This window comes from Pipra filicauda, unplaced genomic scaffold, assembly GCF_003945595.2.
Source record: "Pipra filicauda isolate LSUMZ 115617 unplaced genomic scaffold, ASM394559v2 scaffold259_size1095435_pilon, whole genome shotgun sequence".
NCBI lineage: Eukaryota > Metazoa > Chordata > Aves > Passeriformes > Pipridae > Pipra > Pipra filicauda.
In genome coordinates this window covers 477892-497522 of record NW_024104375.1, presented here as the reverse complement: position 1 = coordinate 497522, position 19631 = coordinate 477892, and the positions used below count along the sequence as shown (strand labels likewise).

The 19631-nt window shown below is 38.7% G+C and overlaps 1 protein-coding gene across 1 annotated transcript in view; it reads left to right on the top strand.

Annotated features, from left to right (window-relative positions):
* Positions 1–19631, top strand: part of OSBPL1A (oxysterol binding protein like 1A) — a 77682-nt gene that overhangs the window by 40333 nt on the left and 17718 nt on the right. The window contains 3 exon segments of the mRNA XM_039382144.1: positions 6110–6272; positions 13255–13411; positions 18428–18503. Coding sequence (XP_039238078.1) covers positions 6110–6272; positions 13255–13411; positions 18428–18503 — 396 coding nt within the window.

Below are 19631 nucleotides of genomic sequence, written 5' to 3'. Positions count from 1 at the left end.
TAAATCACTCATTCCTTTATCAAATACCTGAGGCATGCTTGCAAAGAAACATTCTGAAACTAGAACTGTTCCTGCTTTTTTGGGGGGGGGGGGAGGGTTAAGAGGAAAGCAGGATTATACATATTCATATCATATACTAATATGTGCTTAGTGGGAGTTAAGTCCCATGAGGTAAAAATTAATCCTCTTTGAAAATTTATTTTCTTTCTGGAAAACATCCTGTATTGAAGCTCAAGTATTCTTAAAACTGTGAGAATGTTAAGAGTGAGTTCTTTATGAGAGCAACTGTTTTTAGTTTTCACTTCAGTAGCAGCTTAAGCAACAATTCAGTACTACTCTAGGTAGCAGAAAATCTGAAAGCATGTTTCATAGAAATGTCTGTTAGAATAAGCAAACAGTATGTATGAAACTCTGCATTACACCTATGATTTGCACTGTTAGCCTCAGGTTTTTTGGTAGGGGTTTTATTTGGTATGAAAGTTACAGAAGCAGGGAGACAGAATTCTCGCTTTGGATCCCCAGTGGTTTTCTGTAGTGTAATGTGTTACAACACAGTGTTTTGTAGGTTTTGTCTTTCAGGATAGTATGTCCTGTTGGAATAGCTGACCCTGGAAACTATCAGTTTCATATGAATAGATGTAGTGGGAAACAAATGACAGTTTGATTGGCCTTTACTTCATTACAGAAAGCATCAGGAGATGTCCAGAGAAAAATGTCAGTTCTACTATAGCAGCATTTTCTAATTCCTTAGTTACATGTTAATTTCCAGCCAGGTGTTAGACTAGCCCTTAGCCTCCTACTGAAAACTTGCACCTCTTGTCTGTGCTTTGTGGCAAATGTCCCATAAGCAATGGTGTTATTGGGAGAATGGAATTTCTGTGGCAATTGGACAAAGCTATTCATTTTGAAAACCAAAACCTCCCTTCTGAGTCGTCAGAGACATTGGTGAGGCGGTGTCAGAGGCAGCTCTCCTGCGCTCAGCTTACTGTAGAGCAGAACTGGTACGGGGTGTTCTGACAGTCTGGCAGAGTCTGGCTTCAGATCCCCTCGTGGTTGCTGTGTGAAAGAGGAGGTTCTTCCTTCCAGCCCAGCTCTGAAGCCTGCATGTTTTTTGGGCAGTTGTTCCTAACACTGAAGTTGAGTGCTTGAAAGTAAAATTCAACTAAATCACACTGCAGTGCTGTGAAGTCTGTCTTTATCTCAGTACAGAAGAAATAAGAACTAAGGTATGCTGTCTTTTAATTTATTATTTTATTTTAAAGGCGGGTAGCACTACATATTATTGAAGTGTCTGTATTTGTTCTGTGCCTTGCTTGCTGTATGTTGGTTTTAGTGTTTACTTGCAGCTGCAATAGCATGTCGCTGAGGTGATCTCTTACTCTATTGGCATAAAGTGGTGTGATCCTTTTCTACTCCACAAAAGTGCCACTGTTGTTGGGCATTAATTTAAATTAAAAACATCCAGCACCAAACAAAGCAAGTATTTTGTGTATTGTACTAAGATATCTTCAGGAGGGACAGAGAAGCCTTGGTTACAGGCTATGCTGATATAGTTCAAGACTTGCAGTTTTAAAAAGAAAAAAGAAGGGGAAAAAAAGAAAGAAAAAGTAGTCTTTAGTCCATGTTACTTTTCTCCCACCTACCTAATGGAAGTTGAGGGTACAGAAAGGAATGGGGCTGGTGTCTGTTACACACAGATAAGCTTTTTGACATTCTGGAATGAGCACGTGAGCTTTCTGCCAGTAATACACAGTAAAGGAGTTAACTTTTAAACCATGTACTTGTTCTTAGCTGGATTTCTAATCATGTGGAAAGACAATCAGAGTGTCTGCAATTAGTTTGTTGCTTTCCTTTAACAAAAAACATAGGTCGAACTGCTAAAATAACTCAGTACAACTATTTAAACTCAGAATTTTGTGCTTAGAGTCTGAAGGACTCAAATGTTACAGGAAGCTGTTGGAGTCAGATTTCCATTCAGTTAAACCAAAAGTGAAACTGGTTACCAGAACTGTGATATCACGTCTTTTCAGCTGGAGAAGTATGTTTTTAAAAAACAGATTGTTGCAGTGACCTAGAAACACTGACACAGAACCACCAAGACTTCAGCGTCAGGTTATGGCTGCGCCTATAACTCTTAAGGATAATGATGGAGTGGTTGTTTACTTCTGAGACAAAGCTAGGTGGTTTCCATCAGCAGTAGTAAATCTGAAGTTTGACTATAATATTATTCTCTTTAGAGATGGAAACAAGATTGATCTTAACTGTCATTGTCTAACAGTGCAAGCGCAAGCCCAATTTCATTGATAACTATTTGCAGATTAGCTCCTGACAAGGGTAAAGTAGGAGGCCTGACGAGTTGAACATTGGGAACTCAGCTGGCCTCATGCTGGGCTCACTAGAGCACTCTGTGCTACTGTGTCTGTGAAGCTCAGTGGAAAGCTTATACTGCTGGTGGTGGTGCTTACATTGTGGGCACCACTGACGGGGATCAAAAAGATAGCAACCGTTCCATAGTTGGAAAATGAGGAGCTAGACCCAGTACAATGTGAATTGCCATCTGTCTGTCAGTTTGGACACCACTACTAAAGGTACCATGCCTGTATTACACGCTGTGCCTTACATAGGCTACCAATAAAATGACTCTTTCAATAATTCCTCAGTATGCTCAGACTGGATTTCCAAAGCTTTGTATAAACAGATATCTGCATCACTTTGGCGTGATATTTACTACATTATATAAACATTTGTATCACCACGTTAAATGGGTGGCACTCAGCTAATGTAACCTTACAAAATCAGGTGATATTTCACTGAAAAATGTTGGTTTCTCTGTGTCCAGTTTAATAGACTGAAGTGCTTCTCAACTTCATTTTAAAACTAGTCTGGAGGTTCCTTCTGTAGTCTTGCAGTTGTTTTTGTGTTGGGACACTGAAGAAAGACACGATGGGAAAGAAAGAACTTGTGCAAAAGGAGTAAAGCTGAAATGTCATCTCCAAAAATGGTGGTGGAGTAGGGAGGAGGGTGGACTAATTCACATCAAAATTTATTGATTGGCCAAGTCTTGTGAATGAGAAATAGAGTATGGCAAAATTATGCATAATGGGAGTCTGCTTCTTACGTTTTGGGAAAACCTGTCACTCAGCTGATCAATTATGTTGTTCACTAAAATATGCTTTAAAAACAGTACTAATCTGCCTGTGGTGTTTCTTGTTAAGCTTGTAAGAGAGTGTGTGGTCCTGGGAAAACAAAACAAAACTAAAAAACCCAACAACATAAAAAACAAACAAACAAAAATCCCCATCCTCCCTTTACAATCATTTTACTGCAAGTAAGTTTTAGGAGGTGTGTCTTGTCACCTTGTCTTTTATGATTGATGAAGTGGTGATATCTCTTAAAGCTGCTTTTTGTTAAAAAACCTGCTTATTTCAAACAAGGTTCTTTGTCCTTGAAGGTTGTCTTAGCTCTATTTCTGCAGCATAGCTTTTTTACAAGTGAAATCAGTTTAGTAATGGTAGTAGAAACTTTTTTTATTTATTTTTTCATTCTCACGTTGACACTGTGGAGCTGTTTTGGTGCTTAAGAATGTAGTGTATTTACAGACAGTATTTCCTGAACATGACCTTCAAGGAATAACTAGTGTAGAGGTGCTAGGATGTAAAGGTTGGTAGAGCCACCTCTGGGCTCACTGAATGTGTATGTCCATCCCACAAGCTCAGTACTGTTGTCAAAAGTTTTTATTACACATTTCATCTCAAGCCACCAAAAACTGAATTAAGGTTTCTTTAAAACCAGGTTATTCAGTTACGAATGAACATCCCAAAGATTGCAAGCAATAAACTTAAATGGGTTTTCTTTTTTCTTTAGCTTCTGGCTAGGGTTGTGTTCCTTATGTGACAGATGACAAGGTGGGGTTTTTTTTTTTGATTTTGTTACCTACTAGTAGTGTGACTAGTAAGATTTGGGAACTAAGAAGCCTAGAAGTACACAGAAAAGTGAACCTCACTGTAAAGCTGGCAATTTATTTTCCAAAAGAGAATTTATTTGTAGTACACCTTCTGCAATTCTGAATAGCTCTACACTGTGATAGGGCAGAGGAACCTTAAAGTCAAGAAAATACTATTTTGGAGGAGGCATAGTGTCTTAAGTGTATCTCTTGTTGCTTGTTTAGTCACACAACTGTGCTTTTTTAAAAGATGCAAAAAAAGTCCATTTAGGTATTTAAATTATTTCAGTTTTCCTTCAATTTGCTGTAAATTTTAGATAAATGTTTAAATTGCTCAAATCACTTATCAAACCAAAGCATTAGAGCATAATGGCATCTAATTCAATCCTGCAAAACCAATATTATTGCAAATACCATTTTTTAATAGCTGTTTTACTTTGCTCTTTCGTAAGAATGAAAAGTACCATTTTATTTTCAGTCCTCTATCCTCCCTGTCTCAGGAGAGTAAAATACTGATGCTGTTTCTCTAAGTGGGTGGTTCCTTAACTGTTTGATAACGTACCAAATGTATTAAGCAGAAACTGCTTAATAACAGATCTTTTGCACTGGCATGTCTGATTTGTATGAAACATTGCAGTAATTGGCTTCATTGGTACTGTCATAGTGAACTTTAAATGAAAGTGACAGTAACTAGTCCAGACTTTTTTCATTTTGTTCAGGGTAAAGCTATTAAACAGTAAGTGACTTACTGGTTTTTCTGCTTTCAATTAGCAACCCAATTTTATACTCTTTTAATTATCATTTAATTGGATTCCCCCCTTACACTCAGAGCCTGGCAGCCAAACCAGCTGATTTAGTATTTGGTGCAACTGAGGGGGTGAAAATTTCTTCTATAAATCTTTCTCTAGAGGATATGTTTCTGCCAGCATAGGAGCTCTTCTCTGGAAATGGCAAATCTCCTTTAGTAACTGTTTTCTAGCCTCCTTTGTGCCCAGCTCTGAATTCGCTATTTGAGTAGTGGTTGTAACTGAGGGGACTGAAGCCTCCAAAGTAAAGCTTTAATGTAAACTGTAACCAGATAGGACATACGAACAGTTCTTAAATTAGATTCAAAAAGTTAATGTTGGTATATGTGTGAGTTGTCCCTGTAACTGTTCCAAGAGATTAATTGTCATGTCCTTGCATGTTCTTAGTGGGAATTAGTGTTGTAAACTGACCTGTGAAAGTAAACCGGAGGACAAGGCAGGGGTTGGGGATGCTTTTAAAAATGGACTCGAAGAGAGAAAGGAAAAGACTCGATGGTTTAGGGACTGGAGGAGAGGTAGCACACTGAAGTCTTGCTAGGCTAGGAGAAGTGGTCTTTCCTGAGCCTTCAGCTACAGCCTTCTCCCCTCTGCTGGCAGACAGAGGAGGCAGGAATGCACCAGCAAAAAAAAAAAAAACCTAAAGGGGAAGTAGGAAGGACATGTTGCTCTTCCATTACTTGTCCTGAATGCAGAACATGGATAACATCATCCTCTCTGGAGCCAATTGCATGTGTGGGTTTTATAAAAAAGTCCACCATCTGTTGGCTGGGCTTCTCTTTTTGTCAACTTCTGATTCCTCTGTAAACTGTTTTGGGAATGCGGAGGGAGGGCTGTTTGTATTGACTTTAAATCAGTATCAGAGGAATTTTTATTTGAACCTCCTTCTGTAATCCTCAGGGTTAAATGTTTTCAACTCATAGTTCGGTTGCAGTTATTTGTAGCTGGCATTCACATTTGCTCTGTAATTCAATTTAGATGATGCTGCTTGGCCTAAATTGGAGCCGACTAGTAGAAGGAGCTTGGTCCGTGTAGAAACCGATCACTAACTCCATAGTTCAGGTCATCTAAGTAGAGCTGTAAACATTTCCCCTCAGTTTTAAAGTATAGTTCTCTAGCTCAAAATCACTTATGGAATTGTGATTGATAGTGTCAGATCTTATTTCTCAGATTTCTCAACTACTAAAAATGCTGAGTAACAACCTTACTGTCATCACAGAAATACTGTAATATTCTGGTTAATCCATATGTTTCCAGTTCCAGCTGTTTGCTAGTTATTTATTTGAGTCTATTTTCTGAATAGCTTCCAGCTACACGTTCTTCGGAGAGATGAGATTTTATTCATACATGTATCTACTTATAGGTGAGGAATTTGAAACTGGAGCATGAGCAGGAGAAAAACAAGATCTTGTCAGAAGCATTAGAGACACTCGCTACCGAACACCATGAACTAGAGCAGTCGCTGGTGAAGGGATCTCCGCCTCTCAGCATCCTCAGTGAAGAGCAGTTCTATGATGCTGTTTCAGGTGAGTAACAATGTCCAGAATGTGATTGCGTAGCCAGCTTGTGTGTAGCGAATGTGTTGGGGGTGGGGGAGGAGGGTGGGAGCAGTCTCACTTTAAGTGAAATCTCTGCCTTTTTAATGTGGACCTAATTTTAGGAAAATGCTGTATGTGCATTATGAGCAGGGCTCTAAAAATTTACCAGATTTCATCTGCAGAATTGTATTGTTTCACCTTAGCATAAAAAAAGGTTGCAAAACCAGAGGACAGTAATGACATGTCTGATTGCTTGGGTGTCTATGTCCTTTTTTTAAATTGCAAAACTTAAGGCTCCTATTTTGAGAGCCATAACTGTATCTTTTAGCCTTCTGACTTGCTTTGTCTATGGTGGTGTATGCTGTTTCCTTTGTCCATAAAATCCCTGGTTTTGAGGGATAATGAGGCTAAGAAAGGCTTGTTCCATTTCAATTTTGTATACTCAAAGTGTTAGAGGTGGAAGAAAAGGATGAATCAAAATCCTGTGTGCGTTTCTGAAATGTCTTTTCATTCCCTATCTGCTCTTCAGTTTAGTATCTTTCATATTTTCATATGCAGAGCATGCAAACAATGATTTTGGAAGATTCTGAACTTCCTAAGACGATTACAACATGCATTCGTATAGAAAGGCTGTACGTAGTGCAGCTCAATATTGGCTCAAACTGGGTGATCCCAGAGCACAGAGCTGTCTGCAACTATGGAGGATTTGGAAGAGCTAATCTAACTGTAGCAGATAATGAAGTTGTGATGGCAAACTTCATAAGCAAGTATGGGGTTACTTTTTCTGTGAGTGAACTGTCTGATGCTTCTGACAGATGAGAAAAGCGGTGTTTCCAGACTCCGTGATAGGTGTTCTGCAGTGGGAAACTTAAGCAGGGAAAAAACCAGGCAAAGTGGGGTCTATGCACAGGAACACAAGGAATCAACAGCAGGAGGAGAAGAGACTAAGGAACACTAGAAACAAGTTCTTCAAGCAGAACCAAAAGAACAATTCTGCTGAAAGGCCTCAGGCTCTTTTGATTGTCAACAAGGCTGAGAATAGTTCTCTATCTGATGCTACTGGAATGTAGTCTCTCCAGCCAGGCTTGCTTTGTGTATATGAGAGAATATTCAGCTTTAAAGAGCTGTTATTCTATACACCTCATAACTCAGTCAATCTCTAAATTTTGTTGAATGGAAATGTCCAAAACCACCTCCATAGTTGTCAGAGGTGGTGGCTTTGTCCTTGGAAGCTATGAACAAATCTCATCGAGTGGATTTGTAAAACTGTGAAACTCATTCAGCGTGTGTATATACACTACACACACATATATAAAAAAATCATATATGTCATTTCTCTCTCCTTCAGGAAAAGTTGCTTCACGTAATTAATCTTAATTGCATTTTAAGTAATTTTCTGGTACAGAATCACTTTCTTGACTGTCAGTTTCATCAGACTGATGTTAGAATCTCTTCTCTAGGTGTTTTGCATTTAGTGCTTGGCAGAGATTAGGGTCCTGTTTGTCTCTAAAGGCAGAGGTGGCTAGAAAAAGGAAATTGTGGCATTTTCCTGACTACTGGATGCATGTTATCACTTTCACCATAAGCACAAAAGCAATTAGTCTTTTGTTGGTGTGGTTTGAGGTGAGTTTTTTTACTAATCACTAGGGTCCTGGTAAAACTTTGTAACCTTCTTGCTTTTCTGCCATATCTGTGGAGCCTCAGCTAGAAGGCTTCTTGTCTCTCTATGACAAGAATGCAGTGAGAGCAGAGAATCTGGGGATATTTGACCCTGGCTCAGAGTTTTGGAACGTGGGTCTTCTTTCTCAGGCTAATGAGATGGGAGATATGATCCTAAATATTTTCATAATAGAGAGCAGTGGGTAGGCCTAATTGTCAGAAGCTAAAAATTTTTGTTTCCGGAAGTTTAAATTGCTATGACTTTGTCTTCAAAGCCTTTGCTTAACCTGATTTGCAAACTGATAGCATTTTATTAAGTTAAATTATACTGACTTGGACAAATAGCCATGTTCATGATTTGCCTTTCTAGGCTGTATAGGAGATTGAACAAACACAAATGTATTTTAACAGGGTGATATAACAAGTTTAGAATGTCTGTCAGTGGGAAAATGCCACTACTTAGAGTATTTCTTCTATTAGGATACCATCTTTTTCTACTTACAGTTCTCTGAATTTTTAAATCTCCACTGTAGGAGTGAGTTTAGAAGTGAGAGTGTTGCATAACTAGGCTTGCACTTTGAGCTGAGGAGCTGTTAGTTTTGACTTGACAGGTTGAAAGAAGAAGCCACTGCTGCTTTTTGTTTTGTTTTTTAAGAGAATGTTGTCTGCATGTAAGACATTTCTTGTTTACTCTCAAGGAAAGTATCACTAGTGGGACAATTCAGAGCAACACATGACTTTCAAACAGGTTTTTGAGGAAGAAGTATATTCAAAAGAAGGATGTGTTCATGGCAGCAGCAACTTGTCCACATTTAGTTCACATTGTAGAGGAATCCAATTACTCCTGAGTTTAACTGAATCAGAAGATACAGTCCAGTTGCTGTTGGACACTCAGTCCATGGTAGCAGAGTAGAGCTAATCTAAAGAGACCACCACCAGAAATGTGTCTGTTTCAATTGTTAAGTGCTCAGCACCATCTGTTCTACTCACAAATCTGCTCCAGCCAAGCCATGCTACGTGCTAATGTTGGCATAGACTGAATTGGTCACTGTTAAGTCTGTGTTTTGTACTTCTCTCTGTAGAAATTGTGGCCACAGTTACAGAAATATCCTCTTTCTTTTCCAAAACTGGAGTGAGGAAAATGTTTGTAATGTGCCAAGATTACTTCCTGAAATTGAAGTCTGTTTTCTGAAATCTGTTCTCATTTTATTTTTAAGTGATATGCTATTGTTAATGCTTTCTGACTGTTGTGGTAACTCCTAAATCCCTGCAATGGGAAAGCGGTAGACACCGAACATGAAAGGAAGAACCTATGGGAAGCGAGTGCTACTTTTGCTACCAAAGCATGGTTAAGAACAGCAAAGCTAAGGGTGTTATTAATCTGAATTCTGATAGCAATAGGTCAGTTAACAGTGCTTCCTAGTGTGCTGATCCTCTCATCGTGGAAATGGTGGAAACGTGTAATTAAACTTGATATCACACAGTGCTGGAGCTCTCACTTTCAGGATTGAATGCTTAGCATGTGTCAAAGTCGTCTATGTTTAAGGCAGAGAAAGAAGTACTAAAAACGTAGACAAATTTAGAAGGAACAATGCCATCTCCTAGACAGCTGGAGAAGTTGCTAGCTTTGATTAAGATTACAGACCTGAGGAGCATATGAAATGGAATACAAATGCAGTCTCCATCCACATTGCTGAAAAATGGCTAAGCAGGTCAAGAATTAAAGGGTAAAGGTACTTGGCTTTTGCTTTGCAGATAAGATTCCCTGCTCATATGCAAATTGTGCACCTGGATTGGGAAGAGCTTAGATCTGCCTTGGGTTTTCTCTTTAACAGGTTTTATCTGAGAGGTGGGGGTTTTTTTTGCAAACACAACTTCTGTGTATGTTGAGGGGGTTATTGATAGGTTTACATGGATGAAGTCTTACAATAAAATCAGTTATTTAGATACAGAAATATTTAGAGTACACTAAAGCTAACCTGTCATAGTACAGCTTCAACTGGTATGTACCACTACTGGGTGCTGCGTTTCTAAACTATACTCTTAAATGGTACAAGAAGTAGTAGACTACTTCTGTTGCTTTTGCTCTCTTCCAGTTATCAGATCATGAAGGAATAAAAAGGGTACAAATAACATGGAAACCTATTGCCCTTCCTTCCATGTTTAGCGTAGTTTGTCAAGTGGCTTTTTTTGAACGTGTACCAAAAATACTTCACAGCCTCTGTGAGAACACTGCTGCCTATGGACTTCTTGCCTTGAATATAGTTAAAAGAATGAATTCAGGTATCTCAGAGGGATGGGAAACACCCGGTCAGAATTCAAACCCAACTGTGCCAGTAGTGTTTAACCTTTCTCAGGTGTATTTATTAATCAAATACATTGGCCAAACTTTTCTATCTGGATCTGAAGACTTACCAGTTGCCGCAATAGGAGATGAACTCCCTTGAGTTAAGTCTCTGTCATTGCTTTGGCTGTTTCCCCTTGCTCTCCCACCCTTGCAAAATGTAGCTGGTGTTTTACTGTTACTTTTTCAGGTTTCATGAGCTGAAGAGCTTCCTAGTCAGCCTGATCTTGTCTCAAAGATTACTTAAAAATTTTGGCTCGAGGACAGGGATTCTTATTCCTTCTCCCCCCTCCTCAACACCCCCCCGCCCCAAGTTCAATAGAAAAAAGAAAACCCTCATTTTCTCCTAGTCATCTGTTTGACAGCTGCTCTGTAGAAACTTGTGAATATAAATCTTTTTTTGCAGTGACGGGGGAGTATGCAAATCTTAATTCAGAAAAGAGTTCGCTGCAAGTGCACAAGGAAAAGCTCCATTTGAGTTGCCTGTTGATCTGTATTCACAATGCAGTACTAGGCTTGTTCACTCTGACACCTTAACAAGCTCTCAAGGCTTGTTAAGCTCATTGGGTTAAAGGAGGTAGCTGAGGTTTAGGGATTGGAGACTGAGATCTTTGGTGTGGCAGGAGCTGTTGTAGACATACTTTCTCAATTTCTTTGGAAAATGGGTGAGATGTCTCTAGAGAGCAATTTCTTAAAACAGTGTTGTGTTTCATTCTTCTGCTGTTATTTATTGTATAACATACTGTTGTATTAATTAAGGCACCTGCCTTGAAGAAGGCTGGATGGTCAATGTCTGCACCTCTGGAGAGGTTTGCAGGTGCAGAGCTCAGTCCATCAGAACTGTCTCTCGGCATTATAAGGCCAACATTAGGGAAACTGATCATGTTTGGTGTTTAAAAATGCTTGTTATATTTAGAAGCATATCTGAGAGCAATTGGCAGTTCTGGTGAAGCTTACCTGTCCTTTCCTTTCTGCCTCTGGAGTCCTAGGTCTGTTGCAGAAACTCAGTTTGAGGGAATTTGTGTGTCATGACTCTCGTCTGAAAGCAAGACAGTCCCTGATGGTACGGGAGACAAAAGGACCCCATATGAGGCAGACTTTGCTTAATGTTACTGGGATTGTTTCATGCTTTTCTTGTCATAAATTCTGTTGGCATGGTTGAGTAGTTCTTTCAAAAGAGAGATGGAATACATACCTTGAAGGGATTTGTAGTCTGTCATGTGGGGATACTGAGGACCAAGTTGTGTTACACTGCTAGAGTGTCTCTTCCTCTGTGATATTTGGATATACAGGAAAATGGTGTTTTCCTGACTGCCTTGACTTATGATCTCTGAAGAAATCTGTATTTTTATGTAAGAGACTTGTCCGCAAGTAAAAATGCTTCTTCTTATCCTACTTGTTATATATAGTACCCACCAAACTAATCCTTTGATATGTTATATCATAATTTGGCACAGAACTAGACTGATAAATTTGGGGAAAATTGTGAGAAGATTCTCTGGAGTGCCAGTCCACTTTTTTTTAACATATCCTCAGCACCAGCTGGCATTCTTTTCATTCCCTAGCAACTGGCTAAATTTCAGTACTGTCTTGATGAGGATAAGGATGGATATTTTAATGAAAGATCTCCTTTATGCTTCTAGATATCTCTCTAGCGAGAATGAAGACATTGTGACACAGCTCATCCATTCATCAGGATTTTGTCCTATTCTTGACCCCTGTGTAATCTGGATGTAGTAGAAAGTCCTCTTGTCACTATTCCCTTCAGCAAAGCAACACATAATTTACATGTTCTGGAAAAGCTGGCATAGTTTTTGAAAGAGAAAACAAGAAAGCACCTGGCAGTAGACAGCTGTGATTGAGATATTCTTTGGGATGGACTGCTACTTCAGCAGGTTTTGATTACTAGTTTTGAATTAGAATGAGTGTGTGAGAGAATGACTAATTTGCAATTATTTCTCTGGGGTTTTGCAGCCAAGCGCAGTAGCATATGCTGAAAGCAGTACATATTAGGAATGGTGTCTACTACAGTTTGTGTCCACTTTTTCTCAGGAGCAACGAGGCTTGCATTAAGCTGTTTACCGTGTTTTACCTGATTTCTGCTAAAGGTTTTTTTTTCAATGGGATAGAAATTGATGTCTTGAGCTGTTCTCTTACTTCCTGGAACTTGCAATTGGATAATGCTTTGACAATCTTGTCAGGTTTGAAAGAAAATATGACACAAAAATACACCCTTTTGCCAGGAAATTCTTACTTTCTGATTTGGGGCAAGTTTGTCTCTTTTCCAGAGCTGGACAAGCGCTACCTGACCAAAACACTGGTTGGAAAGAGGGTGGTGGTGTTGGTGTTGGTATTGGGCTTAGTTTTATATGTGACATGGATTGTACTATTAACCTACCTTCCACAGTACAAAGTTTATCTTGTTTGATTAGTGAGCTTATCGTTTAGACTTTGCTGGGATTGTGTAATCTACTGCAGACAGTTGGTGTAATCTACTACAGACGATACCTCCTCCTGTTCTTTGGTACCTCTTCAGTAGTCTGGGAAGTGAAAGTTGTTAAACAGCACTGAGTGTCTTAAGAACTTAGACCTAACTGAAGGAAGGAGTCATTACTGGAACGTCGAGGTGCCTGTTAGTTAGTTAGGTAAGGTACTGGCATCTATATGGCATTGGCACTTGTCCTAAGCAAGTTCTAGTAGCTTCAGTTAATTAAAAATGTCAGATTTTGGCTCTGTTTGATAGCGAATTTTTAATATACTGTGTTCTTGCTTATTGTGCAGTTTCTTTACATCTAGATGCTGAGCTGCAGCGATCTGTGGCAGTACTAGTTACTTACCAAATGGATGCTGTCATCAGGACACAGTAGCCTACTTAGGTTTCAGTTTTTTACGCAGAGGGGAGATCTGTTAGTGACTGAAGTCTAGCACTGGCGGTAGATTCATTAACATGCACCTGCTCTTTTGCAGATTCAGAATCTGAAAAATCTTTAAGTGGGTTTGAAACAACAGCAGCCTACTCACTAGAGGACAACATGGATTCAAAAGATACAATAACTTCAAGCATGTCTGAAGAAAAGGTTTGTGGCAGTGGGGAATCGCTGTCTAACGGAATCAAAAAACACAGGTAGGATGTTGTCCGTTCTTGAAGTATTATCATATGCATTAGTGGTGAGTAAAAGACCACAGGAATCTGAAAAGCTAACAGAAAACTTTTAAAACTTTGTTCAGGATGATTGACAAGTAGTTGGTTGTGCTATGATTTTATAAAGAATGTTTTTCCAAGGCTGTTGTGCTCCTTTGCACCTTGTTTTTTTATGATCCAATCTGACCAAGTAAAAAATAAAATATAACATGCTATTTCAAAATGGACACACTTGTTTTTTATTAGATCTTATTGAAATCTATGTGGATTTTAATTCCTTCATGTATCTTTAATGACCTATACCTCCTATTGCCTCTTTAATTTCCAGTCATTTGATCCTTCTGTTGGTATCAGGAATGAATGAAAAATATTGCTAGCCTGGCATCAGAAACTCAAATGTGAACAAAGGGAGTCTTATTCTAAAAGTCTCATCCATGTTTTATGTGCTTATTTTGTGTTGTCAAATGATCCATTTTTGTTTGTTTCCTTGCCGATAAAGAAGGACAATAGGTCTGGAGTTAATGAGATGTAACAGACACCGCTATTCTCCAGTTTCAGTGAAAGGGCAATATAACGTTTGTGCTGCAGATCAAGCCAGACTTCAGCATTTTTCAAAAAGAGTACTTTGGAAGTGTTTTGGATATGCAGAACGATGATGGGAATACCAGATTTCTTTTAAATAGGAAATTAATGTTTAATTTTACAGAAGCAAGCGAGACAGGCTTTAATTACTTTAACTTAAATAGTTAAATTGCAGTAACTGTTGGAGAGTGTGGTAACCATCAGAGACGTAATGTTTCAAGGTTCAACCTCTGCGTGTGCCATACCAAGACTAAGGCCGATGAGAGCTTGGGTGGAGTAATGGGTGGTTTGGGAAGATAACATAAAGCAGCTGACTAAGCGTGTTGCTTTGCGCTGTTGTGCTGTTAGCAACGTAATATTTATGGCCTTGGCCAAGTGCCTTTCCTAATTAGAGCAGGAAGTTCAGGAGTGGGAGGGGGGCAGTAGGTGAATGCAATCTGAATTGCATTCACTGCCTTGGAAACAATGAGGAGAAAAGAAGCAATTCATAATCAACATGAAAATGATGGTACAGGTTGACTTGCATTGTCATTAGGAGTCTTAACAGGAATTGGTCTTCTGTGCCATAAAAAGAAGTTGCTTGGCAAGTTTTCATAATGCTACACTGTGCTGTCAGAACTGTAAGAGAGCAGGTGACTGGAGGAGCGTTTCGAATCTACTGGTTTTATAAAGAGTAATGAAAAGTAATAAACAAGTACCTCTGTGCAAGTTGTTTCTCTGAGTTGCATGTCTTAAAGAGTATAGGATGTTGCACTAAAATGAGTGCGTAAATGGGCTGGCTAATAATTTACTGCTAAAGAAAAGGGGAAACTCTTTTGGATCTGCTTTGCATATATATATCAGAATGTATGGTCATATTCTATGGGACTAAATGGCTATAGAATGTATGGCCATATTTTATGGGACTAAATGGCTGTAGAGCACATTAGAGGTTGAGCTGTAATGTCAGGCTTTTTTACCTGGCACTTGGTGTCACATTGGAATTTGTCCACAAATATATTGATACGAACTGTTTCTCCCCAGAGCTCAGATAATTTAAACTTTACCTCCAAGAGAACCTTCTCAAGGGATGGGAGCTGTGTGATGTTTCTAGCCTCGTTTCTGAGGCTGTTGGTGGTAGCGATGTTTGGCCTGGTACAGCATCTGTTTGATGTCACTTCAGAACTGTGTTATCTACCTAGAGCTGTTGGTTCCAGTCTTTGCCTCTTTTTGTTTGGGGAGTGGTTCTAACCATGTGCATGTGGTCATATATGCTTTGCCTGTGATGCTACCTGTGTCATTTTCAGAGCAGAGACTGTAACTTCTTGATGCTGTGCAAAGTGAGGGATTCAGAATGTTTTGAAAGCACTTAATTCCATCCTGGAACCCTTGGATTTGCTTACAGCTCTTTTTTTTTAACTTCCATTTTGTTAACCACATGGAAACAAGTCAGTTAGAGAATAGACCAGATTAGTTTATTTTGCTTAAAATCTCGATACTTTCCTGTAGTTCCTCAGATGAATAGAGGAGCTCCAGTTGCATTTAGATTGCACGTGAGAGTACCTAACAATGTTTAGCCATCAGTATAAGTAAGACTATTTTCTATCTTCGTCAAATCTCTGCCTCAAATAATATTTTAGTGGTCAAGAATTTTCCATACAGAGGTGGAGGTTGGTTTTTTATTGGGGAGGGGGAATATGTGCTTTGGTTTTGGAAATGTAGGAATGAATCTGTTGGTTCCAAGGAAATAAAAGTGTTGGGAAGTACACATACAGATAGATTAAGCCAGTGCCACATATAATCTGCTGTCTTATTCTGGGTATTTTTGTTGGTTTTTTTTTAATTAGTTTGCATCCTCCTAATTTTTCACAGAGTGTTTTGAGAGCAAGCTTAACTTGTGTAAACTTTTTGGGAGAGGATTTGAGAGATAGGAGAATAGTACATTAAATAATCAGGACGCATTCAAATCACATCTTTTTAAGAGGGAATTTTTTAGTCTAAGCCAGGTTTAAAAAAAAAAAACAAACCTGAACCAAACAAAATATAACAACAAAAAACCCACCTCTCAAAAAAGTTCAAGCAAACAAACAAACCCACAAAAAAATCCCCTGAGAAAAATGTTCTGTAATATGTGCCAACATTTAGCATCTACTTGTCACTGCTGTTTCCCTCTTATTGCTGAGTTTTGTAGTCAGCTTTAGCTTTGATCCTCCCACTAAGGGCCTTTCAGAATGCAAATATATTGGTGTTCAACTTTTTGGGAACCAGGAGGTTATTTGTTCAGGTTTCCACGAAGAGCAAGCTAAACATGCCTTTTTCACACCTGATGTCTCATTCCCCACAAGATTCCTGTAGTAATTGATCTGCAATGTCTAATGCTTTGGACAAGTGTTTTTGTTTAAGTGAATGGTCCTAAACACATCTCATCTATTCTAATGCACAGAAATTCCAACAGATGTTTTTGTCATTTAAAGCTAAGATTAACTTAATGAGTTGTTTTTAAAATTGACATCTGGAAGGAAATTTTTGCATTCACAAACTTTTCCTTTAATCACAGGGAATGTGTCAAGGTTAGTAGGCCTCAAGTCTTAGCTGCCTGTCGTTTTTCCACATGTCCTTACTTGTCCCTGGGATCTTTCTTGGTGGCTTAGAACTGTTTTGTTTCTTTGTTTGTACATGTACGTGTTAGATGGAGGAAAAAACTGACTCCCGTAGCAGGTTTGACTGATATAGGTGACAAATACAGATGAGTGGCTGAAACTGCATGCCATCCTTCAACTAATTGAACAAAGGGACAGGTTAACTGTAGTGAAAATATAAGTTTTAATATGTAAGGAAAGCAATCCCTGTGTATACTTCAGCAAACTAGAGGTACATGTGTGTGTTTTGCATGCAGAAGGACTTACTTAAACACCAATATCCGCTCTGCTAACTGCCTTCATTGAAAAATACACAGGAAAAACAAGTAAACACTTCTAATGAAGATAAGACTGAATACTTGGTGGACACTGTCCTCTCCTGGATATCTGTATCAAAGCATTCACAGAAGTGTTTTATACTTAATATTATTCCAGATAATCTGTTTGACAAAATATTTTTGTATGAGTGAAAAATCAGAATAAGGAGTGAGTGATGATATATTTTTCAATTAAAGTAAATTCTCCTACCCGCTCATCCTCTGCATGGAAGCTGAGTAAAAACAAGTCAGTGTTGGTCTGTTACCTATGGAGGAGTTCAGACACATGACTAGGTTTTTGACTGGGTGGAGTTGTTGTATTCTAAAGAGCATTTTTTGGTTTTGTTTTTTCTGAAAACAGAAGCATCAGCCCTGGTAAAGGTGTTTCAGTAGCAGATAAGTATGGGAGGTAACATGGCAAGTCTAAATTGAAACAATTTAGACTGAATATTTTTTTCTCTTGGCAGTGTTTCTGTTTATCAGAAAAGTGGGGTGCAGAAGAAGGGTACAGCCTGTTCACACTCTCTAAAGATATTGCTTTAGCTACTTTGAGGGGAGACAAGACCACCTTGGTTAGGAGGGCAACACAATCATTTAGACAAGAGTTATCTAAACTTTAAAACTTCAATAGTTTATGCAGTTTGAGTCAGCTCTAGGTAACTTTTATCTGTTGATAAGAATTGGAAAAACTGTGATTTTTTTTTTTTTAATTGGTAATAACTGTATGATCCAAACACGAATTTTAGTGTTGTTGTGGACAAAGGACTTTAACCAATATTTTTGCCTTTCTATAGGTAAATTGGATTAATAGTTGAGCTGTAAGTAGCAGTAAGAAAACTGAACAAAATCTGTGCCCGATTTCTCATAGAGCTGAGAAATACACACTGTGTTACACAGGCTAAATATTGGTCTTAAAAGTATGCTTAAGACTTGTTTCAGGACATGTCCAGCCCACTGTAGTACAGGCTGCTATGTTTTCTCTTCTTTAATGATGCTGTTTTTTCTGTTGTTCCTGAGGGCTGATTTTAGTATAGGCAATAAGATGTTCATGGCCCTTCATTGTCAGTATAAAAGTGACTAGCAAAAAAACCCCAAACCCACCCCACTATTTAATCCTCAGTTCAGTTCAGACATAGTGAACTTATTTGTGTACCTATTCAGATTTAACTTACATTTTCTCACAAACACAACTAAGCATCTTAATGATGCCATTGTGAGTACACTGTTCAGATAACTGATGTAGACATTCTCTTCCTCTGCTTTTACATAAAATTAATGGTTCTGGTTCTGGTTTTGGAGAGTTAATGTTTCTGTGCAGGTAAAACAGTTTAAGTGCTTCAAAGTAGCACTGTCATTCCCCCTTGGTTTTGAATTTAAAAATTGGGAAACTGTTACTTTCAAAAGTGAGTATTTGGGTTTCTTAGTCATGGTTAGTAATGGAAAGTTTTTCTTCTACTTTTTTTCCCTGTTCCTTTCCACAGAACAAGCTTGCCATCTCCAATGTTCTCCAGAAATGACTTCAGTATCTGGAGTATATTAAGAAAATGCATTGGCATGGTAGGTAATCAGAAAGCTATGATAAAAGATGGGGAACGATGGTTTCATTTGAGGCCCAAATGAAAACTTGTTGAGGAGAAGAGGTCGTTTGGGTTTGTGTTTTTTTGGGTTTTGTTGGGGTTTTTGGTTGGTTTTTTTGGGGGGCTGGTTGTTGGTTTTTTTTTTTTTTTTTTTTGTTTTTGGGGTTTTGTTTGGTGTTTGTTTTGGTTTTTTTTTATTTGCTGCTTATGCTTTATTTGCTTCCACAACTCGAGAAGATAAGACTTGGTCAGAGTAATATTCTTTCAGTAAAAGAATTTTCTCTTCACTTAAACCCTTTAAGTATTTTGTGGTAGCAATTTTTTTTTTTTACTTTGACTGTGAAAAAAACCAAAACAAACCCAAAAAACCAGCTACTTTTTTTTATTTGCTCTTCTTCTTTCCCCTAAGTATCTGAGTCTTCCATGGTGTTACTCACCAGATCGTGGCCAAATCAGAGTTGGCTGGTTGGCACCTAATCTCTTCCAGCTAAGGGTGAATTGAGGAGTTCTCTCCATTAGATCCTACAGTAGGCTGAAATTACTTGCTGCTTATAAACCTCTGTGAGCCTCTAACAGTAGCTTACAGAAGGGAACATGTGTGTTTAGTCGCTATTGTTTTCTCCTCCTCCCCTTGGTGTAAGTTAGGAGCAGCACCAAGCAATTGGATGTGGAAATGCTGGGAATGCCTTCGTCAGCAGCTCCAAGTTTCCTGAGTTGTTATGAAGCATCTGAGGTTTCTCACAGTGGCTTTAGTTGGCTTTAGCAGAAAAATGTTATAACCTTAAAATACAAAGAACACATTGAAAGCCTGTCTTTGCATAAGGTGTGTGCGGGCAAGAAAATCCATAAAGGTCTTAATTCTGCTTTGCAGGAATTGCTGCACAGAAGTTGCAGTTGTGGGGGGCAGCAGAACTTGTAGTGTCTTGTCCCAAAGTGTCTGCCAAAGCTGTTGGTGCCAGGTGCTGCTGTTATGGCCAAGGACAGTGCTGTTTGCTGCACACATGGCAGCGGTCATTCCATATGCTTTTAATTTGCTACTGCAGGCAGCTTTAAGCCATTGCTATGTTACGCACTCAGAGAGTGTGCTTTTTAAAAATGGGGAAGAAAA